General features: G+C 46.3%; 1 protein-coding gene, 1 long non-coding RNA gene and 3 other non-coding genes across 8 annotated transcripts; 3 read left to right on the top strand and 2 right to left on the bottom strand.

Moving 5' to 3' along the window:
- Positions 1-3,147: 3,147 nt before the first annotated feature.
- Or6s1 (olfactory receptor family 6 subfamily S member 1) lies at positions 3,148-19,423 on the bottom strand. 4 transcript variants are annotated; one of them, XM_087585584.1, is made up of 4 exons: positions 18,757-19,423; positions 9,014-9,209; positions 6,981-7,097; positions 3,155-5,582 (listed from the first exon to the last, which is right to left on the bottom strand). In XM_087585584.1, exons 3-4 carry the CDS (start codon positions 7,020-7,022, stop codon positions 4,572-4,574), a joined length of 1,053 nt encoding a protein of 350 aa, XP_087441710.1. In that variant the 5' UTR covers positions 7,023-7,097; positions 9,014-9,209; positions 18,757-19,423; the 3' UTR covers positions 3,155-4,571.
- On the top strand, positions 5,003-10,098 carry LOC134481960 (uncharacterized). The gene is made up of 2 exons (XR_015638740.1): positions 5,003-6,637; positions 7,012-10,098. It is a non-coding gene; the product is annotated as an uncharacterized LOC134481960 (long non-coding RNA).
- Positions 19,369-19,450, bottom strand: Trnal-uag3 (transfer RNA leucine (anticodon UAG) 3). The gene has a single exon. It is a non-coding gene; the product is annotated as a tRNA-Leu (tRNA).
- Positions 19,451-23,308: 3,858 nt separating this feature from the next.
- On the top strand, positions 23,309-23,381 carry Trnat-ugu4 (transfer RNA threonine (anticodon UGU) 4). The gene has a single exon. It is a non-coding gene; the product is annotated as a tRNA-Thr (tRNA).
- An 806-nt stretch (positions 23,382-24,187) lies between these two features.
- On the top strand, positions 24,188-24,276 carry Trnay-gua4 (transfer RNA tyrosine (anticodon GUA) 4). The gene is given in 2 exon segments: positions 24,188-24,224; positions 24,241-24,276. It is a non-coding gene; the product is annotated as a tRNA-Tyr (tRNA).
- Positions 24,277-24,638: the final 362 nt, after the last annotated feature.

Below are 24,638 nucleotides of genomic sequence, written 5' to 3' on the forward strand. Positions count from 1 at the left end.
TCAGGGTTTCCCCTCCTCCTGGATTAGAGCTTATTTTTAATGAGTTGTGTGGCTTCCTGGACTGGATGCGAGGGGGCTGTGAGTCCCTTTAAGTCTGATTTAGGAATAGTAGGGTTGGCTTCCTGGACTGGTCACTGTAGGTAATGGTTTATTTCCTGAGGCCAGTTGTTGCAAAGTCTTAGGTTCAAGAGAAACGCCATGCAGATGTCCTCGAGCACACAAGCTTTATTTGATGCCAGACAGAATGGTGGGCTACAAAGGAAAAGGCCTCAGACCACCCCCCACCCCACCCCCCAAACAGCAAAGGTACCCATTTAGGCCTTTCAGCAGGGAGGAGGGGTCCTACACTGTGAGGAAGTTTTGTCGATGTGATAACTTAGAGGCTATGGAGGGAGTTAAGGAATTCAGAATGCATAGCCAATGGCATCACACAGAATGTGCCGTCTGTAGCTCTGACAGCATAGGGTCTGGTTGCCTCAGAAGCTTGCGTCTTCGGTAAGGTCCGTGTACCCATGATACATGTCTGATTGTTCTGTTGCTATGAAGAGACACCATGACCAAGGCAACTTAAAGAAAGAAGCAGTTCTTTGGGGGCTGCTTACCGTTTCACAGGGTTGGTCCGTGAACATGACCTGGTCCACGGTCCACGTTGAGGAGCATGACAGCAGGCAGGGAGGCATGGTGCTGGGGCCCTGAGAGCTCTCAGCTGATCTATAAGTGACAGGCAGAAAGAGCATGCCATGACACACTTCCTGCAACAAGGCCACGCCTCCTAATCCTTCCAAAACAGGTCACCAACTGGGGACCAAACATTCAAACATACGGGCCCATGGGGGCCATTCTCATCCAAAGCACCACAGTAAAACACCATGACCAGAAGCAACTTGGGAAGGAAAGAATTTACAGTTCATCTCACAGCTTGTAGTCCTTCATTTGGGGGGTGGGGCAGGGGAAGGACAGGAACTCAAGGCAGGAACCTGAGCCTGGAGCTCACGCAGAGGCAGCGGAGGGGTGCTGCTTCCTGACTTGTTTCACGTGGCTTGCGCGAGGCAGCGCCACAGTTCCTCCATCTTGTAGTCTTGCGGAGGCTATTTCCGGTTTAACTAGAATTTGGTCCCCTTGACGAAGAATCCCCTGGAAAATTTACCCAGCCCCAGTTTAGGAACGGGAGAACAAGGTGCTTCTGTCAAGATGCTTGCTTCTGTAAAGCTCCCCACCCGCTGCTAAGCAAGATGCCAGGATTCCTCCTTCAATACCCCATGCTGTGTGCGCTCCAGGCTACGCTTAGGTCATGATATTAGCAACCAACTGGAATAAAGAATTTCAATTGGCTACAAAGGTTGTCTGAATGCTCATCTCCGGTGGGCTCTGTGGAGCAGGAACAGCGGTAACGAGTTGGGCCTTACCACTTGAATCATCAAACCAGAAAACACACCAAAGGCTTCTTTCTCACAGGCCAATTGGATGAGGGCGTTTTCTCAGTTGAGCTTTCCTCTTCCCAAATGACTGTCGCCTATGTCAAACTGACTTAAAAGTGTCATAGCTTGGTTTAAATTTCTTTTTAAAGGGGATCGAGATTTTTCTTATTTCTCCTCTCTCACACAAAACCAAACGATTAAAACCGCCAAAGAGAAATATCAAGGGAAAAGGTCAAATACCGGTGTAGTTGGGATCTTCCAGGGCTTCTGAGACTGACTTTATGTGTTTCTTGGTCGGTTGGTTGAGACAGGGACCATCTGTGAAGCCCTGGCTATCCTGGAACTCACTATGTAGACCAGGCTGCTGAGGCTAACTTTCGAAGGTGCCTTTTGGACTTTTATTTTCTTTTCCCATTTTGAGACCAGGTCTCACTATGTAGCCCTGGCTGGATTGGAACCCACGGCCTCCCAAGTGGAACCGTCAAGGAGTAGGTGCGTGAGCCATCCCTACTAAATAAACAGCGGGAGACTTCCGTCGTCTCGGACACAGATATGTGCCTTGGCTTGTAAACTACTTGTAAACTACTTGGTAGTTTACATCAGATGAAAACCAGAAATGAATATGCTAACATTGTCCAAAACAGCCTTTGGAAGTCTGTGGGTAAACGCCTTTAAGAATGTGCTGACTTGAAATACTGCAAAGAGAGACTGGCAGACTGCACACGTGGAGCAAAGAGTCGGGGTGTCCTAAAAAGTGCTACAGCAGCACACTGAGAAACCGCCACAGGCAGGACATGAAATCTGTTTCAGCCTGTGTCATGGCCACTCTACTCCCACAGACAAGAGGCAGAGGATTGATCTTTTTTGTTTGTTTGTTTTGTTTCCCTCAGAGCTGAGGACCGAACCCAAGGCCTTGAGCTTGCTAGGCAAGCGCTCTACCACTGAGCTACATCCCCAACCCCAGAGGATTGATCTTAAGCGGTCTCCTTGTCTACTAGTAAACTTGGTGACTGACATCTCTATTCCTTCTTCTTAATTTATCCAAGTCAGACAGCTTGCTATATGGAAGATACTACATAATATTTTTTTGAGATTGTATGTTTGTGTGCATTAAGATGTATGTATGTATGTATGTATGTATGTATGTATTTAATGTGAATGCCTGCTTCTCTATATATGCACTCCGTTCACGTAGGTACAAGGTCTCTCATTGAATTGGAAGCTCACCATTTTCACTAGGTTGACTGGCCAGTGACGTCTTGGCATCTCTCTCTTCCCTCCCAATACTGAAGGTGAGGTTCTCTCAGGACTGCTGGCCTTTTACATAGGTGCTTGGGATTTGAACTCAGAACCTCATAGTTGCCTAGCCAGTGCTTTAACCCACTGAGTCATCTTCCCCGCCCTTCTTCTTCTTCTTCTTCTTCTTCTTCTTCTTCTTCTTCTTCTTCTTCTTCTTCTTCTTCTTATTATTATTATTATTATTATTATTATTATTATTATTAAATCATCATCATCATTTATGGGATCTTATATATCCCAAACTGTAGGTGAAAGTAACCCTGAACTTCTGATCCCTTCCAAGCGGCAGTGTTAAAGAAACACATTATCATATCTAGTTTACAAAGTGATAGGGCTCAAACCCAGAACTTCACGCATGCTAGGCAAGCACTCTACCAATTTAGCTGCATTCGGCAGGCCTCCCTTTGATATTTTTCTAATACTATTGGTTTGCATACATAATTGAAAACTTTATTGAAAGTGTAATCAAATTTTAACCTTTGAACAGAGGATGTACACAGATATTCCTAAATACTGAATTAGGAATATTTTAACAGATTTTTCCAGATAAATGCACACATATTCAAGCACTTCGGTTATGATGACGGCGGGTGGAAGGTGAAATGATAATTTTGGTCTTGATGTATCAAATAGTTTGAGCTGGGCGGGAGAGAGGTCTCAATCAAGCGTACTTGCCGCTCTTCAGAGAATCCGAGACTGGCTCCCAGCACCCACTGTGTCCTCTCTGCTCACCTGTACTCGTGAGTGTGATACAATCAGGGAGTCCTGATCAGCTTCAGATTCTCTGCCAGCTAACGGATTAGAAGGCAGGAAAATTGTCTGGAGTGGGACAGGTGGCAGCGGAGAAATCTCAAACTCCGCAAATGGGAACAGACAGAGTCAGCAGTTGAAGAAAGATAATGGGGGTTGGGGTGGGTGAGAAAACACACATGCTGGAAACACGTGGAGAAAGAGACCCACTGTAAAAATGGCGGCCACTCAGAAGCCAAAAACTCAGTCTGAGTTTCCCTCCTGTCTCAGGGTTTTATTGCTGTGAAGAGACACCATGACAAAAGGACAACATTTAATTGGAGGGCGCAACAGTTTCAGAGGTTTAGTCCATCATGGTGGGGAGCATGGCAGCACTGAGGCAGACATGATGCTAAGAGCTTAATGTCTTGCTCCATAAGCAGCAGGAGACTGTGTGTCACACTGGACATAGCTTGAGCATATGAACCTCAAAGCCCATCCCCTAGTAACACACTTCCTTCAACAAGACCACATCTACTCCAACAAGGCCACACCCACTCCAACAAGGCCACACCCACTCCAACAAGGCCACACCTCCTAATAGTGCCACTCCCTATGGGCCAAGCATTCACACACACGAGTCTATGGGGGCACCAAACTCCCCTAATTTAGGATCAGTTTGAAGAAAGACTAGCTGATTGGCCTATAGCTATTGCGTAACTGTCTATCAGCCAGAGGCCTTTTGGCAAGGGGAAAAGAGTTTTCCAGACCTTTGTTTTAAGCTGCCAAGTTTTTGTAACAGATCAGGAGGGTGAGAAAAGCCAGCCATGTTGGACGTTGGTCACCTTTATTACACAGACACTGCTCTTCTCCCTGTCTACCTACCAGAGAATCTCTGACTCCTAGTCTCTGGTGGGCGTACCCCATATCCCCCCACATAGACACATAATTAAAAAAATAAGATATTGAAAATAGTCTGAGAGGTTATTACAAGGCATAATGTAGTCAATCCATTTTTGCTTGAGAGAGAAGTGTAGGCTTGCTCTCCTTGAAGCTCACTGTGGTTCCTCTCATGAGGAAGGGAATGCTGGGAATATGTGGACCTGAAACTGAGTCCCTTCGCCTTCAACTCACTGTCTTCTTTCTCAAACTATCCCCAAGTAAAGTCTGTTCAAAAAGCTTTGCGGCTACCTTTCTGAACATCTCTTTCAAAGCTTCCTTGACTTGATCGTTGCGCAAAGCATAGATAAATGGGTTCAGCAGAGGGGTCACAAATGTTGTTATCACGGTCACTGACCAGTTCGTATCCACAGAGCCACTCTGGGATGGCCTCACGTAGAGGAAAATGGCACTCCCGTAGAAGAGGGTCACCACCATCAAGTGGGAGGTACAGGTGGAGAAAGCCTTCTGCCGACCCGAAGCTGAGGGGATGCGCAGGACAGCCAGGACTATGAAGCCATAAGACGCAGCAGTAACGGTGAGTGAGGAGACAATGACAAGAAAGGCCAGGACGAAGTCAGCCTCCTCCAGTCTCGTGGTGTTGGTACAAGCCAGGTGAAGCAAGGGTCCACTGTCACAGAAGAAATGCCGAACCACGGCACCCTGTTTGCAGAAAGGAAGCAGGGCCACGGCCACTGTGGGGCCGAGCACGGGGAGGAGTCCCCCCATCCAGCAGGCCCAGGCAACCCGAAAACACACGGCTCCATTCATGAGCAAGGGGTAATGCAGAGGTCGGCAGACGGCCAGGTAGCGATCCACAGACATGACGGCCAACAGTAGGAACTCAGAGGCCCCCAGGAAGAAGTAAAAGTAAAACTGAGTAATACAGGCAGCAAAGGAAATGGTGTGCCGCCTCGAGAGGAAATTGCTCAACATCTTCGGGATGATGACGGAAGTGATCAGAATCTCTAGGCAGGACAAGTTACCCAGGAAGAAATACATGGGCGTCTGCAGGCGGTGATCAGCTCCCACCACCCCCACAATCAACATGTTGCCCGTTAGAGTCAACAGGTAGATGAAAAGGAACACGGAGAACACTTCCACTCCTGTGCCGTTGAGATTCGGGAAGCCCGCCAGGACAAACTCCGTAGTGCCATCACTCTGGTTCCCGCTGGGAGCCATTGCTATCTTCCCCAGCTGTAAGATAACAGGTAACGTGGTCGTGAGGAAAAGACGCTCTGTCTCCTACCCTGAAGCTCAAGGTCACTGTCTGCTTACAGAGAAACTTTCCCTAAAGGGTAGCTGTCTTAGAAAATGTCAGGAGCCTGTGTCTTCGCCTATCTCATTCTCAAATCTTGACCGATGACGGCTTCTTCATTACGATGAGGAAAATATCTCTGAACATCTGAATCGGGTGAAAATCTGAGAATGTGATTTTTGTGAAGAAACAGAGGGCCAGTTGATTTCCTGCCTTAGAATGTTTGTGTCTCTACACACACTCATTACAAATTTCAGTAAGGAGCAAGAGAAATAACAGGACAAAGGATTCAAAAGTTTCCTATGTCAACCTAACAAAGTGGCAGAGAAAATCAGGATGAAAGTGTAAGTCCAGGATTGGTTCCCCACCACCCCCTACTCCCCCACCCCCATCCTCCCCCCCCCATCCCCCCCCAACCCCCCCCCCCCGTGTTGGGAAGAGATCAAGGGACTGAGCCCTTGTTTGCATTTTAATTACCCAACTAAACAATCAGTAGGAGAGCTGGGACATTTTATACACCAATCCTCCCTTTTTATGGAGAATTTTCACAATAAACCAAGATTTGAACTCAGATCTGAACTCAGATAACTGAACTCAGATCGCCACAAGCTGCCTGCATTTCTGAAGTAACCATAGTCCATATAAAGGAGACTATAGCAGGAAGCCTTATTGATCTGTCCACTTAGATGAAAGCTAAGTGCCCTGGCTAACATCAATATAAGCTCATGAGGCCCTTTTCAATTTGTGACATTTTTTCCTTTCTGAGACACAGTCTGAAGCCTTTTTGAAAGCAGGCTCCACTAGACTTTTGGAAACAGAATTGCAAGTCCCTGCTATAATTAATTAAAGTGGAAATGAAGTTGATTCAAGACCTTCCAGTCCCACAAACTTTAAAAAGAAAACAAAACCAAAAAACCAATGGTCAAATGGATGGCATTCTAAAGTGCTGTCTGTAAAAGTCACCACTAAAAGATACGGAAAACACAATCTAAAGGTAAGAGAAAACTAACTAAAAACTCCCAGTAACAAAACATCAGGATTGACTTTAAGAACACTGCTTATTCCCAAGCTGTACTGTTCTGAACACACCCCATTCCTGTTGTGACATTTTAGGACAACCACCCCATCCCCAGAAAAGGTTAGACCCCTGACTTCTAGTCCCCGCTCTCACCCCTGGATCTTAGATGTGGGAGTGGGGAGCATTTGCCCCTTTGGTCTAGGATACAGAAGCTTTGTGGTTATTCACCTCAGGGGCTCCCTCGCTGGCCCTCCTCCCTCCAGCATGCACAGAAATCGCACTGCGCAGGTTAGGGCTACAGTTTTAGCTCTGCTCTCACCATGCAACGCGTTCTGTACTCCTCAATCCAGACAGGCCACATTGCTGGATCACCGTCCAATGCGAAGGAATGCTGCTGGTCTGTAGAGAACGGTAAGAAGACTGGGAATCATGAGCCCTAGAAAGAGGTGCGTAAAATACAGGCTCTGGAGCAAGCACTTGAGGGGAAAGGAATATTCTCCACAGACGCAAAGCATTTGACCTGAGAACAGAAAGTAAGGATGAAGTGTAACGGGAAGGCACCGGCCATCTCGAAGCAGATCTTTTTCTGGTCCTCTGTCATTCCTGGTGAAGCCGCCTCATTGGACTGAGCCTCTCATCTCTGATGTAACGGGGGGATGACTTTCCTGCTCCAGGATGCCCTTGACATATCATAAGCAGAGACCCTGAAGTATTTCTCTTTCCCAGTTTGTAAGTCAGTATCACCTCCATCCTCCCATCCTTCCAGCAGCCCGCACTGCTAAACCAAGAGTAGCCTGGTATCCTCCCGGATCCAAGGGATGTATTCTGCACTTGGGAAAACAAGAGAAGGGTAGGTAAGGCCTCTTCCCCTGGGATTTTCTCCCTGGCATAACCTCTGGCACTGATCTTCTGCCTGGTGAGCACAGGGGCTTCCTGACCCTGAGGAGGGTGTTACATTGTTGTTCACAGGTTTTGCTTTGTTCTGTTTGTCTGATCGAGTAATTTGAGACTCACTAAGTAGCTTTGGACCTTGCTACATAGACCAGGTTGGCCTTGAAGTCACAGAAAGGAGAATAAACACCGTTCCTGGGTATACTGTCCCTTCTTATGCCAGGAGCAAGTCAAACATCAGGACTCAGTCTCTCTCTGTGTAGATAGAATGGCTCCTAGGCTGACCTAGGCACAGTTCATGTGGAAGATAATTTTCTCGGCATTCCAAAATGTCACTGTAAGAACGTAACTGGAAGGCAAGGGGCGAACATGGCCAGTTACCTTAAAAGTAAAACACACTTACCAATAGATGTTTTCCTCTCTAGTGCTTGAAAAACATTGTATTTTTTTTTGTCTTGATGGGTTTTAGGAATAGAATGTCCATTGTTTTGCTTTTAGACCCCATTCTTCCTGGCTCCTGGGTTTAGATCAAGTGCAGGGGAAAAACACTTGAAGTCATTGGTCTCTAATAAATCTCTGTACTGCAAGATAGGCTTTTCTATGTGCCACTTGGTTTCCAGTGGAGAAGTAGGACTTGATCCAGACGTGAGGAGCATAAGGAGCAGCAGGGTTGGGGAGAGAGAAATCACCCAAACAGCAAGACGATAAAAGAGAGAGGGTGGGGGTGCAAACGTGCCCCAAAGGTCTACGATAACTTTCTAGACCCTGTGCCCGGTAAATCAGAGAGGGAGACAAAGAATGTTTTCTTCATTTGACATCAACTATCCTAAGTCTGGCAACTGTAACGACCATGTAATCAATCATGGCAACGCGAGACATCTGACCAGGATCAACTGCCTTGCTCCTCATGACACTCGGGGGGGAAATGTCTGTAACCCAAGCAACATAGAGCTCACCTCTTCACCCTGAGGACTTAAAATGATGGCGTGACTCTTCCCCTTGGGTTCTATGGTGGAAAATAATGGGACACCCAAGGGTGTGATGAGGTAGTACCATCTCTCTGCTCCTGTGTCTCCCTGCTATATCCTTTATCCGACCAGTCACGTGGAGTTCCACACACCCAAAACATCGTCAGGGGTTCTGGACAGCAGCTCACATGCGATCATCTCTACGTACCATACGCCCCTCCCTAAAGACCCGGTGGCTTCTTGCTCAGGTCCAGCCCTCAGTTTACTCAATTCTCCTACCCATTCCTCTCCCACCTCACCTTTCTAACCACTCTCCAACCAGAACCATGACAGCTCCTGCCGACTTCTTTCCCACCTGACACTTAGCCGACCACATCACAACCTTTCTTTCTTGGCTCCTCCTTAAGGACACCAAGCTTTCACCTTTGCATTTGTGACATGAGTCACAACGCTTGGGACATGCAAAATGCTTAAAAATGGGGTGCGCGCTCACCTACTCTGAATCCCCAGACTGGAAGAGCAGCTGCTCCTCTGAAATAAACATGAGTTGGGTTTTGAGCCACGTAGAACACCTGGGGCCGTCCAGGGTCAGTCTGACTGGATTCCATCCTCGCTGGACATAATCCTTCTGAGAGCATTTGAGACAGCCATAAAGAAAGCTGGGCAAAGTGAGGCGAGCCGTCACTGAACTGTAAGGAAGGAGCAAGAGCGGACTGGAGGGCAGGCAGAGCTGTCACAGGAAAGCAGACTCTGTGGGAGCCCTCACCTGCTAAGCTAAGGGAAGGGTGCATCTAAAGAGAAGCCCCAAGGCGTATGAGCGCTGTCTAGAGAACTCCACACAAAAGTGTAAACTGAAGAGGGACCTAGAGGCTCATGTCTGTAAGCCCAGTACTTGGATTAGCATGAATTTGAGGTCAGCTTGGGATACAGAATAAGATTCTGCCTCAAAATAAAACTTTTTGATTGGATTCTAATACTTAAAAATAAGATGAGATTTTTTTAAATTACAGAACTATTTTTTTTAAATTACAGACAGAATTAGTTTTTCAAAAATTTTAAATTTTGACTAGTATATAAAGAAATTGGTTTCCTTAAGACATTTCCACAAGGCATATTGTTATGATTTTATTATTTACTTTTGTTTGCCCTCCTACACTTCCCCGTATCCCAGCATCTTGTGTCTCCCCTTCCACCTTCCCATTTAACTGCACATACGTCCTATTACCCGTTCTGCTGCCCCTCCCTTAGTCTTTCTCTCTTTCAGTCACCTTCCTACTCCCACATCCTACATATATACATATGGGTACAATGTATGTTTAAATTTAAATATAGACTCCATATATATGAAAAAACAATGTTTGTCTTCTGAGTTTGTCTTATTTCCATTGCCTATGAATGTCGTAAGTTCTTCATTCTGTATGACAGCTGAAGACAATTCCATTGTGTATACTCACCCATGTTCTCCTTCCCTGTACATCTGTGGCTGTTCGTTGGCTCCATTTCTTGGCTCCTATGAATACAGCAGCGATGAACACTGGTAGCTGAGGATCTCTGTGCTACACTGACCTTGAGGTAAGGCTGGATTGATTCTATGGTAGGATTCGGTATTTTGAAGAGTCTCCACATTGACTTCCATATCATCTTTTTCTTCCGGAGCTGAGGACTGAACCCAGGACCTCGTGCTTGCTAGGCAAGTGCTCTACCACTGAGCTAATCCCCAACCCCTGACTTCCATATTGGCTGTACCCACTTCTATTCTGACTAGGAGTAAATAAAAATGTCTCTTTCATTTCATCCTGGTTAACCTTTGCTGTCACTTTTTGCTTGATGATTCCAACTGGGGTGACATGGTGTCTCAAAGTAATTTTTAATTTTTTCCCTCATATCTAGGGACATTAAACACATTTTCAAATCCTTATTGGCCATTTTGTTTCATTTCTTTGGAGAGATATGTACTCGGTTCATTAGGTCATTTATTAGTCATATAATTTTTGGTATTTAACTTTGCAGTTCTGTATAGTTTTTTTTTAACATTTATTTCCTATGAGACATTGCAACATTTTTTCCCCGTTCAGCAGGCTGTTTCTTCACTACAAAGATTGCTTCCTTTGTGGCACTGAAAAGGTTTAATCTTGTGCAATCTTCTGTGTCAACTATTAAGATTATTTCCTGTGCAGTTAGAATCTTTCCCAAGGTCCTTAGCTATCCTTGAAGCATTTTCTCTGTTCCCTTTATCAATCTCAAAGTTTCGGGTCTTACATTAAAGTATATAATCCATTTAGAATGAGTTTTTCTACAGGGTAAGACGTGTAGTCTCGTTTTTCTACATGCAGTTTTTCCAGAACTGTTTGTCGAAGAGGCTCTTGGCGCCAGAATATGTTTGTGACACCTTTGTCAAAGATTAAGCATTGCAATTAAGTGCTAAGCTTGTGTGGAAATGACTCTGACCCTCGGCTAATAATACAATCAAACCTAGTTGGTTGTGTAATAGTAGAGCATAGTAGGAAAAATGTGCTTCTGTATGTGACTGTATATGCTTAGGATGTTTTAGATTGTATCTTTAAGGTATCTGCACATGGTTCAAAAGAAAAGCTATAACAATATGAAGGTTAACAGGACTAGGTATAGCAATGGTAGCGCACTGAGCACTTGCACAAACCCACTTGTATCTCCAGTGACACAAGGAAAACTAAGCCCTACTCCCCCCTCCCCTTGTTCATACCCACTCGAACCCCATCCCCCAATTAACCGTTTTCATTAGTTCAGTGTTGACCCACACTAAACACATGTGTTGTTGTTGTTCTATGACCGCAAAACGCAGGCGCATAAAGTAACTAATAGATTTTTTTTCTTCACATTAGTAGTCGTAGTTAAAACATTTTCTACCTTTGTGGTCATAAGAGAGGGAAATTCTACAGGATATAAAGGAAGAGTTTATTTTGGCTCACAGCTCCAGGGGGATAAGAGTCTGTTGTGGTGGGGACAGTCAGCTCCAAACAGCATCACCAACTGGGGACCAAGTGTTCAAACACCCAAGCCCATGGGGGAAAGTTCTCACTGATCGTGCTCCAAAGGGAGAGAGGGAAACTGAGTAAATATTTCATCGTGGCAATCAAGTCTCTGTGAGATGACCAAGTGGTTAGAAATACTGATGATGTTAGTTAAAAATTAGCATCTGGGGCTGGAGAGATGGCTCAGAGGTTAAGAGTAATGGCTGCTCTTCCAGAGGTCCTGAGTTCAATTCCCAGCAACCACAGGGTGGCTCACAGCTATCTGTAATGGGATCTGATGCCCTCTTCTGGTGTGTCTGAAGACAGTGACAGTGTATTCAAATACATAAAAATAAATACATCTTTTTTTTAAAATTAACATCAGAAATATCTCCCTAAAGATAGAAACTAATTCTGCAGAATTAACCAACCAGTCTCTGGGGAATGTCAAATACCATGTGGGTTATGGGGATCCCAGGAAATGCAAACTGATAATGAACTCCAAAAGGAATTCAACTTAGTCTGAAACAACCTGCTCCTACTCCAGACACTGTGGATGTAGAAGTTCAAGAACACAGAGGATCACAGTTTGGAAGATTACATTAGAATAATGGTTGGGATACAGAAGTCCTGTTTTCGTTTTGACAGATTCCTTAAAATTAGTCTCTTCTTTTGTCCCATTTAAGTTTTTAACAACGTAGGAACGAGTTTGTGCTGTCACAAAACGAGTTAACAGGAGTTTAGCTCCGCCCAGGCTGCTGTCACAAGTTGCCACGAACCAGGTGGGCTGTAGAGATAGATTGGTGACAGAGAACTTGCCTATCTAGCCCGGTCAAAGCTCAAGTTTTGGCCACCACACTACAAAAGCAAATATTTATTTTCAGGGTTAAAGAAAATGAGTAATAGAGCTGGAGAGATGGCTTAGCGGTTAAGAGCACCTGACTGCTCTTCCAGAGGTCCTGAGTTCAATTCCCAGCAACCACATGGTGGCTCACAACCATCTGTAATGGGATCTGATGCCCTCTTCTGGTGTAGCTGAAGACAGTGACAGTGTGCTTACCTATATACATATAATAAGTAAGTAAAATCTTTTTTAAAAATCACAAATGACACATTTATTTTCTCATGATTGAGGATAGAAGCTGCTGGGAGCAGGGGTCTTTGCAGCCAGGTCCCCAGCAAGGGCTCTTTGCTTGCCTCCTGGAGTCTTTCACTTGGCTCCATAGATGAGAAGAGCATGCTAGACCTCTGGCCTCATCTTGTAAGGGCACTAGATCTATTGATTAGTCTTCTGCCCTACATCCACCAGTCTCCTGTCACTACAGCAGAAACCTAAGAGAATCAACTTTAAAAGGTAAGAGCTGCATTTAGAGCACAGGTTTCTGGTTGGTTGGTTGGTGATTTTTTTTTTTTTTGAAACAGGGTCTCACCATATAAGTGATAAATGCTTAGGCAAGTTAATTAAATGATGGAGAGAAGATTCAAATTAATGACATTAGAGAGGAAAAGGGGGACATCACCACAGACAACGAGGAAATCCAGGAAGTCACAGGCATAATTCAATAATCTGTACCCCATCGACCTGGAAAACTTCAAAGAAATGTATACATTTCTTTATGCATACAACCTAACCAAAGTTAAGTCAAGATCGGATAAGTGACTTAGGAAGATTCAAAAGCCACAGTGAAATAGAAGCAGTATTTTAAAATCTCCCGACCAAAAAAAGCTCAGGGTCAGAAGGATTAAATGCCGAAGGAAGACATCCAAGGAAGAATCAATGCCAACATTCTTCAAATTATTCTGCAAAATAGAAACAGAAGAAACGAATTTCTTTAATGAGGCCACAATTACCATGATACCCGGACCATGAAAAGATCCAATAAAGAATTACAGACCAGTTGTCCTGATGAAAACAGATGAAAAACTTCTCAATAAAATACTTGCAAACCGAATACAAGAGCACACCGAAAAGACTATCCACCATGATTAAAAATTTAACATCCCTTCCTGAAAAATTCCTGGGAGATTGGGAATTTAAGAGACATACCTCGGTATAATAAGGGCAATTTACGAACCAATAAAGACAATCCAAAGCCCATAACCAGACAGCCTGAATCTGACAGAAGAGAAATCGAGGAATGGTCTTGAACTCATTAGCATGGGAAAAGGCTTCCTCAACAGAGCACTGAAAACTCACACACTAAGAACAGCAGTTGGGGTTGGGGATTTAGCTCAGTGGTAGAGCGCTTGCCTAAGAAGCGCAAGGCCCTGGGTTCGGTCCCCAGCTCCGAAAACAAAACAAAACAAAACAAAAAGAACAGCAGTTAATAAATGGGACCTCGGGAAACTGAAAAGCTTCTGTAAGGCAAAGGACACCATTAATCAGATAAAGCAGCAGGCTACAGAAGGGGAGAAAATCTTTGCCAACTGTGTATCCAATAGAATGTTAGCATCTAAATGTATAAAGAACTAAACAAACAAAACCCTAAACTGGAAGGCAAGGGAGCAAATAACCCATTTAAAAACGGGGTGCTGAACTGCAGATTCCCAAGGTTGAAATGCAAATGGTGGTTGAGAAACACTTAAAGAAATGTTTAAAATCTTTAATCAAGGACATGCAGATCAAAAATCCTTTGAAATTTCATCTTATGCCAGTCAGAATGGCCAAGACCAATAAACCAAAGACAGCTTATGCTGCTGAGGTGTGGGATAAGGCAAACACCCATCCATTGCTGGTGGGAGTACAAACTTGTAGAGCCACTGTGGAAAGTGTGGCAGTTCCTTAGGAATCCGGGAATAGATCTACGTCAGGATTGAACTATACTACTCTTGGGCATGTACAAAGGCTGCCTCATCCTGTACAGACACATGTTCATCCATGTTCATTGCTGCTCTATTCATAATAGCCAGAAATTGGGAACAGCCTAAATGTCCATTAACTGATGAATGGATAAAGAAAAATATGGTACATTTACACAGTAGGATATATTGGCTGTTTTGTTTTTTTTTTTAAATTTCATGAAATCTGCAGGTAAATGGGTGGAGAAATAAAACCATCTCAAGTGGGATAACTCGAATCCAAAACAGATAAAAATGTTGTGTGTTCTATGTGTGGATGCAGCAGTTGATAGCAATGCCAGAGTCCACACAACCACAGAGATCAAGTATAGAAGGGAGTGGAGAATCTTCCAGAGAAGAAGCATAATAGTTATGGAGACAGGGAGGAGACTAACAGAGGATGGGAAAGAGGCAGGTAAGGAGTCAATACAGAGAGGGATAACCAACACTAAGGGAACTTACTACTTACTGTAGAAGCTTTTCTTTCGTGTGTGTGTGTGTGTGTGTGTGTGTGTGTGTATGTGTGTGTGTGTGTGTGTGCATACATGGAGCTCACAGGACAACCTTAGTGTCAGTCCTAGCCTTGCACCTTGTTGGAGGCAGGATTTCTTCTTGTTCTTCAAGTTCTTTCATGTTTTTGTCTCCTATCTCACTCTAGAACTGCTGGGATTGTAGAGAGGTGATGTCATTTCCCAGATAGGTGATGTCACTTCCCAGACAGGTGATGTCATTTTCAGCTTTACTCAGGAGCTGGAGATCTGCACACAAGTTCTCACATTTGCATGACAGTGCTTTGCTACTGAATATTTCCCCAGTCCTGACACAGACTTTTAACACACCATTAGCTTGCTTCCCCCAACCCAAAAGCTAAGACTGTTCAGATAGCACCTGAGGCTGACAGAGATTTCCCTGTTTGACGCAACCTGCCTTCCCAGTGTTTCCGCCAGTGAACTTAATTATCTCGTAATCAACTTCCTTTGTTCTGTTACTATAAAAACTTCACTCAACCCTTTTGTTTGGTGTTTTGTTTTATTTGTTTGTTTGTTTGCTTTTGAGATAGGGTCTCTCTATGTAGCTTTAAAAGTCACTGGGTAGAGCAGGCAGGTTAAAAACTCAGAGATCCACGAGCCTCTGCCTTACCCCCCACCCCAAGCACTGGGATAAATGGTGCGGGCCACCACACCTGACCCGGAGGCATGGTGCCTTTTGAAGGCTACAGAATACCAGGACCATGCTGAGGCAGGGGGATTCAGTTGGCCTGACATTGACACTGCTTTCCTTCAGCAGTGGATTCTTAGCTTGGTGTAGTGGCCACACACTGGCACTGAGAGAAGCTGCTTGAGAAGAAAGGAAGGCTCGCCTGGCATCCTGCCCCAAAGGGAAGTGGCCCCTTCCTTTTTCACAAGCATCAGAAAGCTGTGCTCCTAAGGAAGAGGTTCCCTTTGGAGTCCTTGGTCGTGGCCAGTTCCAACTGGACACTACATGGTAGCTAGCCACTCCATCTTCTCAGAGGCCACCCCCTCCTGGTCCCGGCACTGCCTTTCTCCACCTGTAAGAGGTCGGGCCTTTTCATCTTTCAGCTGAGGTCCAATACGACCTGGGAGCAAAGCCAGCAAGAGCACCCACTAACAGTGCCGGTGAGAAGGCCGTGAATTTGGATGGCTCCACAAGAACACGGTTGCTATCCAATCTAGCTTGGATTACTCAATAGCCCCCATCCTCCCAGGCCACTTGAGCTATTTCGAAGTCCCCATTTTAGCTCCTCTCTGATCTTTACCTTCAAGTGTAGCAAAGCAATGACGGACTGAAAGTAGGTGACCCTCACTCTTCCCTCAAGTGTGGTAAAACATGCATAGGTCTGAGTGAGCTAAGGCACAGGAGTGGAGGTCAGCATGCTACCATGTGCACGTTGAGGGGTAACCTCATCTTGCTAGCAGTGATGGACCTCTCTCACAAGTGCAAGAAACAGCTTGAATGAGTCTTTTCTGTCCCCATTCCTCCACACAAGGTGAGAAAATGAGACAGAAAGACAGAAAGAGAATAAGCTACAAAGACAGTGACAGAGGGTGGGGAAAGGAGGACGGGGAAAAGGAAAAATGGGGGAGAGGAAAAGGAGAGAGGGGACTGTCACATACTTGCAAGGAAACACATAAGGAGCCAGAGACAAACATTGCCTAACAAGCCCTCAGAGAACAAAAAGAGACACAGGGGCTGAGGGGAGAAAGGAGGGCAGATCGAGAGAATGGGCACAAGACGAGAATCCCAGCCCTCAGGAGGCAGAGTCAGGCAGATTTCTGTGGGTTTAAGGCTGTTCTGGTCTATACAGTGAGTTCCAGGTTTTCTAGGGTTACATTGTGAGACCCTGTCAAGGGGAGGGGGACAGGGACAAAAAGGGCAAAGAGGAAGGACTGGGGAAGAGTTGGGGGGACAGGTAGATAGGGAAAGCAAAAGCAGCCTCAGTAAGTCATCTTGGAAAAAGAACAGTGGGAAAATGAGGGGAGAGGAAAAGGGAAATTAACATCACCATGGGGGAAGGGGAGGACCCAGGGGCTGTATTCCCCCTTCCCTCCACCCCCACCCCAACCAAAGAGTAAAGGTGGAAGGAAGGAGGGAGAACAGGGTAGAAAGGATAAGAGAGGGACAGGCAGAGGTGAAGGAAGAGACAGGGAGAGGGAAAGACATAGAGGCAGAGATCGAAGAGGTTGAATGTAAGAAAACAAGAGTAATAGCTTGATGGAAGGAAAGGAGGGAGACTGAAGGGGTGATGGAGGGGGAGCCTGGAGGGGATGATGGAGGGGGAGACTGGAGGGGGTGATGGAGGGAGGGTGACTGCAGGGAGTGATAGAGGGGGAGACTGGAGAGAGTGATAGAGGGGGAGACTGGAGGGGGTAGTGGAGGGAGGAGACTGGAAGGGGTGATGAAGGGAGAGACTGGAGAGAGTGATAGAGGGGGAGACTGGAGGGGGTAATGGAGGGAGGAGACTGGAAGGGGTGATGAAGGGAGAGACTGGAGAGGATGATGGAGGGGGAGACTGGAGGGGGTGATGGAGGGAGGGTGACTGGAGGGGGTGATGGAGGGAGGGTGACTGCAGGGAGTGATAGAGGGGGAGACTGGAGAGAGTGATAGAGGGGGAGACTGGAGGGGGTAATGGAGGGAGGAGACTGGAAGGGGTGATGAAGGGAGAGACTGGAGAGGATGATGGAGGGGGAGACTGGAGGGGGTGATGGAGGGAGGGTGACTGGAGGGGGTGATGGAGGGAGGGTGACTGGAGGGGGTGATGGAGGGAGGGTGACTGGAGGGGGTGATGGAGGGAGGGTGACTGCAGGGAGTGATAGAGGGGGAGACTGGAGAGAGTGATAGAGGGGGAGACTGGAGGGGGTAATGGAGGGAGGAGACTGGAAGGGGTGATGAAGGGAGAGACTGGAGAGGATGATGGAGGGGGATACTGGAGGGGGTAATGGAGGGAGGGTGACTGGAGGGAGTGATAGAGGGGGAGACTGGAGAGAGTGATAGAGGGGGAGACTGAAGGGGGTAATGGAGGGGGAGACTGGAGGGGGTGATGGAGGGAGGGTGACTGCAGGGAGTGATAGAGGGGGAGATTGGAGAGAGTGATAGAGGGGGAGACTGGAGGGGGGAGGGAGGGGGGAGACTGAAGGAGGTGATGGAGGGGGGAGACTGGAGAGGGTGATGGAGGGAGAAGGTTACCTGAGTCAAGGAGAGGTTGAAGTTAAAACAGAGGCTCAGGAAGACAAGCATGAGAAGAGCTAAGAGAAACACCAAGTACCTGAGGTAGGAACTAGAGATACAAAGAGACAGGCAAGGATATACTTAGAAGAGAGGGAGGAAGAAACAAGGGTCTTAATCCTTTCGGTTGCTGTTGTAATGTATGTAAGTAACACCATTACCCAGGCAGCTTGTAGGAAGCAGACTCCATATGGGCTTAGGGTCCCAGAGAGATAAGAGCGGAAGCATGGCAACAAATCCTGATCACACCCTCAACTGTCACCGAAAGCAGAGAGAACAAACAGGAGGAGGGCTGAACTATGCGTGCACAAAACCTCCCAGTGACGTTCTTCCTCCAGCAAGCTTGTACCACCTTTCCAAACAGTGTCACCAACTTGTGTTCAGATACTGGAGCTGTGGTGGCCATTTTTCTTTCAAACCAGCACAGCACGTTTCCAGCGTACGGCAGTCTGTGTCAGTCTGGTTGCTGTAAGTTTGAGGCCGGCTTGAACTATTCAGTGACTACTGTACCAGATTTGGCTATAGTACCATATTCTAAAACTCTTAAAACCAACAATAAAATAAAATAAAATAAAACCAAAATGGCTCTTCAAGGTCCCATTTGACAATATTTGGAGTATGTTATTATTATTATTATTATTATTATTATTATTATTATTATTACCTTTGGTTAGGAAAGGAACCACGAGAGAAGGTTTCTTTAAAAGACCTCAAATTCTGGCAATGTTTGGTGGGCCAGGCCTCTTGCCTCAGCATGTGGAAGGGGCAGGCAGGAGGTCCAGGAGTTGAAAAGTCATCTTCAGTTACATATCAAGTTCCAGACCAGGTTAGGCTTACCCCAGACTCTGCTGAAAACAAACAAATGGCCCCAAACAAGCAAACAGAAAAACAGCGCTGTCTCTGACTTCAAATTCACCCCAGGACTTTTGGTTCTGGTCTTAGCTTGGCTCAATTCTTTGACAGCACTTCCTAGTGGTTTGTGTAGGGGATAGAGGACGTTGAGGGAGACCGAAGTGCAGGTGAGAGAAAGATATTGTCATAAAACTTAGTTCAGAGGCAGGCAAGAGACAGCAGTTTCAGCTCTGCAATACATAACAGGCTGAGCTCCACAGAGAGCTCGGCAGGATGGAGTAGTGCGCGGTTAGCTTGAGTCCTTTTTCTGGTCACATTCCCAGTCTAGAGGTAGAAGTAGGTGCTCAGAAAATACAAGAGCATTGTCATATTACACCAAAGAGAGAATGGAGACGAACTCAATCAGTACTGGGAAAGAAAACACTGGCAGTGGTGGGATTCGAACCCACGCCTCCGAAGAGACTGGAGCCTAAATCCAGCGCCTTAGACCGCTCGGCCACACTACCAATCCGCTTGCCTTTTCTTGTGTACACTAACTATTTACATGATTCAATTTCTCTTTAAACTGCGCTCTGAAACCCAGGTTTAAAGGATTTCTTTTTTTTCTTTTCCAAAGGGCTGGCTGGGCGCTAGAGTGAGCGGATTAAACGAACAACCTCCGGAGGGGGGTCCGCAACCCTGCTGGCCGCACCCCAGAGAGAGCTGTCTGCAGGCTGATCTGTTCCTCTACCGAAGTTTGTCCAGTGTGTCGCCAGCCGCTGCAGACACAGTGTGCACTGCGTGGAAGCCGTGGTGGCCGGTGGCAGCGGAAGGAGATGACAGAGGCGCCCTTCCCTATGGACTCCTACAAACTGAGTGAAGCAGGGTGGTGCTGGAGGCATCCAGGATTCTGAGATGTCACCGTGCTCTGGTCTCCACTCACCCCAGTACCAAGTCCCCTTCCCCCGCTAGAGGCTCACAGATCTGGAATCAGGAGCTGCGGCGCAGGGACGAAATGAGTCCCCTGATTTCAGGAAGAGTGGCGACACCGCAGTTGTCGTTCATTAGAGCTTCTTACATGGGACCCACCAAACACAGGCCTCCGTGTTCCCTGCGCAGGAAAGAAGTCCCCCGGCTCCTGATCACAGCTGGTGTAAATCACAAGACACGGCTTTGGTGATCTGACCCTTTTGTTTGTGTGTGTAGCAGTAGCTGAGAATTGTACCTTCTACTGTTATCTAGAAAAACGGGTTGACTGCTCCAGCAAAAGAATTAGGATTGGGAAATATTTGAACGAATTTTGCATTTTTAAACGGAAATAGTATTTTCCTGGTAATATTCAAATCACATCTTCCATTTGACCAAATGCAGTATACTTGGAGGCAAATTTCCACAAAGAGGGAGTAAGCGGGCAGGCTGAATATCCCCAGTCCTTGCTCACCTCTTTTGCAAACAGTGCAATCAAAGTTGAAGCCCCCCAGACCTAGCCCAGCTCTGTTATTTTCTAGGGGTCACGATCCACTTCTTTTTCTCCACCTATCACATAAAAGGTAGGGGACATCTCAGACACAGCAGGTAGCAACAGGTATTTTGAAGAAGTTAGCGAGTGTGTGTGCATTCACACGGGGTCCGGGTGGGGGAGACACACTACAGAAAGACTCCCCACAAAGTGGGAAAGGGAACCAGAAACTGAAATCTATTTTCCCCTGGAGGGTTAGGGGTTTTAAGCTGTTTTGGTGGTGTGGAATGGGGCCCGTCCACTCGTTTGGGATGGATCAGGCTAAACAAAAGAGGTAGAGTGCTTCTGACAGATCCGAAACTTCAGAGGAAAAACTGGCCCTGTATGAACTATTTGAGGATGAGGACGAAGTTCACCATCTTTGCTAGATATCTGTGTCCCTTGCCACATTTGTCTCCCTATCAGGGGTCTGTCTAGCTCCTTTGTCCCTTATTCCCTTAAGACTAGAAAATTGTTATTGTTTCTGAATCTGTTGCTCTTCTCAGAAAGGATTTTACTATCCTTGTGCACAGGGAGTGTCTTGTTCTTTGAAAGACACTAAGAACTGAGAAATATCCAGTTCAGAGATTCCCCCAGAGTGTATAACTTTTAAAAAATTACATTTTTATTTATGGATACATGTGTGAGCCTAATATGTGTATTACGTGTGTGCAGGAGCCCTCAGAAGCCAAAAGAGGTCATCGAGTTACCAGAAGCTGGAGTTATAAAGAGTTTCGAGCCACCAGGTGAATGCTGGGAACCTGGGTCCTCAGCGAGAACAGCAAGTGCTCTTAACGGATGCACCATCTCTTCAGCCAAGAATATAGACATTTTGGAAGTGATAACTTAGTGGATGACTTATGGAATTTTAACTTCTTTTTAATTTTTAATTTTTGGGCATTTGGGATGGCTTGGTGAGTCTTTACGTGGCTTGCTTACCGGACAGCCTGAGTTTTGGTCCCCAGAATTCATGTAAATAAAGGTAGAGGAAAACTGATTCCACAAAGTTGTTCTCTGAATTCCACAAACATATCATACAGACACGACAACAACAAAGAATAAAAGAAAACTCTAGTTGGCAGTGGCAAGATGGCTTAGTGCACAAGCAGATAAAGGTCTTTAAAAGGAAAAAATTAATTGTAGAGCCAGGTGGAATTGGGGGAAGAGGCAAAGGCAGGAAGATTTCTGTGAGTTCCAGGCCAGCTAGGACTACATAAAGACCCCCACCCAAAAAGCACTTAGGGACTGGAGACTGGCTCAGCACCCCATCACCCACATGGTTCACAAGTCTGTAACTTCATTAGGAGGGAAAACAGGTTCCCTCTTCTGGGCTCTACCGACACCAGACATGCAAACATACATACATACATACATACATACATACATACATACATACATACATACAGGCAAAACATCCACACATAAAATAAGCAATTTAAAAAAACGATAGTAACCCATTAAGACGTTAGTTTTTACTTACTGACTGATGGAGACTGTGCCTTGCTGTGTATCCTTGGCTGCCCCTGATCTCAAGATCCTTGCTAGAGCTAAGACCCTACTGCCAGATTTACAAATAGATGCTAAGCTCCCAGTTTAACTTTTCTTATTTTGTTTTATTTGTCTTTGCAATGCTGGAAATGGAACCGAAGACTTCGCAGTTCCAGAAAGAGCTCTACCATTCAGCTGTACTCCCAGACCTACTTACTATGATCTCACATGACCTTAGTTCATAGACTCTAAACACAGACGTTTTCTGTCTGCTATTCAATTCCTGAAGATGTCTTAGTTAGGGTTTTACTGCTGAGAACAGACACCATGACCAAGGCAACTTTTATAAGAACAACATTTAAAATTGGAGCTGGCTACAGGTTCAGAGGTTCAGTCCATTATCATCATCTGGCCTCCCGATTGTACACATCTCAGTCTTCTCTATCCTGAGACTTAGCCTGCCGTTTCTCAGGGCCCTCCAAATCGTTTACTTACAAGTTACACTGGGTTCATTTGCTTTTCATTTCGGTTTCATAAAATTGAAAAAAATCTCTCCCCACAAACTTATGAACCATGACTTCAGATCAAAGATTCCAACTCCAGCTTGGAGAGTTGGCTTGGTATTTAAGGGCACTTATTTTTCTTATCAGAGAGCGTCTTCCCAACAACTTACAATAACTAAGAAATTCTGGCTCCCTCTTTTGCCTGCCACGGACACCAGGCACTCTCGTGGTACACAAAATATAAGTAAAACAAACAAACAAACAAATCCCCCAAAATAAACAAACAGAAAACCAAAACAAAACAAAAAAACTCGAGGAAATAATAGTCAGCGAAATACATTGATTTAAAAAAAAAACAAAAAAACAAAAAAACAAAACTGAATCCCTGTCTAGTTTCTAGTGTGGGACCTAACACAGAAATGCAATTCGGAGAATTCGGAGTGAAGGGATGCATTAAATGGAGATTTGGGAATTGCTTGTTCTGACTCTGAGAGGAAGGTAAGAGGCGTGTGGCAGGAGCCTGGAGTCGAGGACAAAAACCAAGTGTGAGAGCGTCAGTTTTCGTCCAGCCTGTGGCAGGCTTTTTCCCCTGCGCTGGATTTCTGTTCCGGATTTCACTGTCCGAAGGACGTGCGGGGGAGGGGAGGACTCTGTGGTGGTGGTGGTGGTGGTGGTGGTGGTGGTGGTGGTGGTGGTGGTGGTGAGGGGGCGGTCATATTTCTCCTTACCAGAATCCACCACTATGCCATTCCCAGCAAGCCCAGACTGAATTCCAACACTGAAATGGAATGGACTAAAATACAGTCTGATTTTGCTTTCTTTCTGTCCCACAGGCAGGAGTCCAAAGAACCAGCACTGTATCCTTTTCTAAGAAAGAGAGAAAGGACGGTCCGTGTGGCCCTATAGCTCAGGGGTTAGAGCACTGGTCTTGTAAACCAGGGGTCGCGAGTTCAAATCTCGCTGGGGCCTAGGTCAACGTAGACTTTTGAGCTCCGGATTTCCTAGCCCAAAGCTCTCTGTCGCCAAGTTATTCAAGCAAGACGCGATAAAATTTTACTCTCGCTGCGGAGCTCGAGTGCAGGTCCGCACTCTGCGCTCTAACAAAGTCTCCGACAGCCTGCTGAGCGCACCGCGCTAAGATTGGACGCAGGAGAAGGTTGACCTCCCTGCAAGAGCTAGGCCGGAGGGAAAGGGGGAGGACTGGCAACCGCGTGCTGTACCGGGAGGCTAAGTCCGCACACAGGCCTCCATACTTCACTGTCTCGCGCAGGAAATAGAGTACCGCAGTTGACGTGAGACCTTGGTCACTAAACCAGGGAATGAACTCAAAGAGGCCGTGGTTATGACTTTCTGTAAGAGGAATGGCCTTTCTCTCAGAAGAGCTTCTTTATCGTTAGGTGCTGAGGCTAAACCTGGGATCTCAGGCTAACCACGCTACCGCCAAGCCACGCCTCCAGTCCCTGGGTTTCCTAGCTGTGGCGGCATCAATCCATGCCATCCCGCAGAGTGGGTTTGTAGAGTGTCGCGCGGACTGGGTGCAGAGCGCTCGTTCTCGGATCTCGGCTGCTCGCTTCACCGCCTGCACGCACGCACTCGGAGGCGGGCGTCCTCAGAGCTCTGACTTCGTCCGGAGGGCCGGACCGCGACCCCGGCAGGGCGTCTGTAGCTTCTCGCTCAAGGCACCCACCAGTCACGCACTGCCATCCGCCGGGCCTAGGCCGCGGTGGTTACCTACCTACTGAATACCACTTTCTGAAGGAGGATCCCCGTGCTTCCCTTCGATAGCTCAGCTGGTAGAGCGGAGGACTGTAGCAGGTTCATTACAGCCATCCTTAGGTCGCTGGTTCGATTCCGGCTCGAAGGAGTAGCCTGTATTTTGGGCTATTTCCTGAGATAAACTCCGGTCCTTTGTTCAACGTGCCACTATTGATCGTCCTAACTTATCAACAATCTCTCCTCTCTGGAAATGGTCAAAACGCGCAATCACTACCTACCTGTAATCAAACAGTTACGAAAAAGAAAATGAATCTTGGAGTTTGGTTTCTCTGGCTCTCTCGTTGTTTACTTTTAGTTTTCGAGTCTACTGTGCTGCCCATTGTCCGAAGTCCAGACATCAAAGACCGCAAGGTACAGAACCTTGTGGACATGTTTGTGTACCCGTTTTTAGCGCTCTGATGACCCGCAGGACCCTGATTTGCCGAACAAAACCTCTAACTGACCCCGGCG

The sequence above is a fragment of the Rattus norvegicus genome, chromosome 15, assembly GCF_021556685.1.
Source record: "Rattus norvegicus strain SHRSP/BbbUtx chromosome 15, alternate assembly SHRSP_T2T, whole genome shotgun sequence".
NCBI classification, from domain to species: domain Eukaryota; kingdom Metazoa; phylum Chordata; class Mammalia; order Rodentia; family Muridae; genus Rattus; species Rattus norvegicus.

Coding starts and splice junctions, on each gene's coding strand:
- Or6s1 (XM_087585583.1), bottom strand. CDS start 7,022: ATGTGGCCTGTCTGGATTGAGGAGTACAGAACGCGTTGCATG. Junction 5,583..6,980: donor AGTACAGAACGCGTTGCATG/GTGAGAGCAGAG, acceptor GTTATCTTACAG/CTGGGGAAGATAGCAATGGC.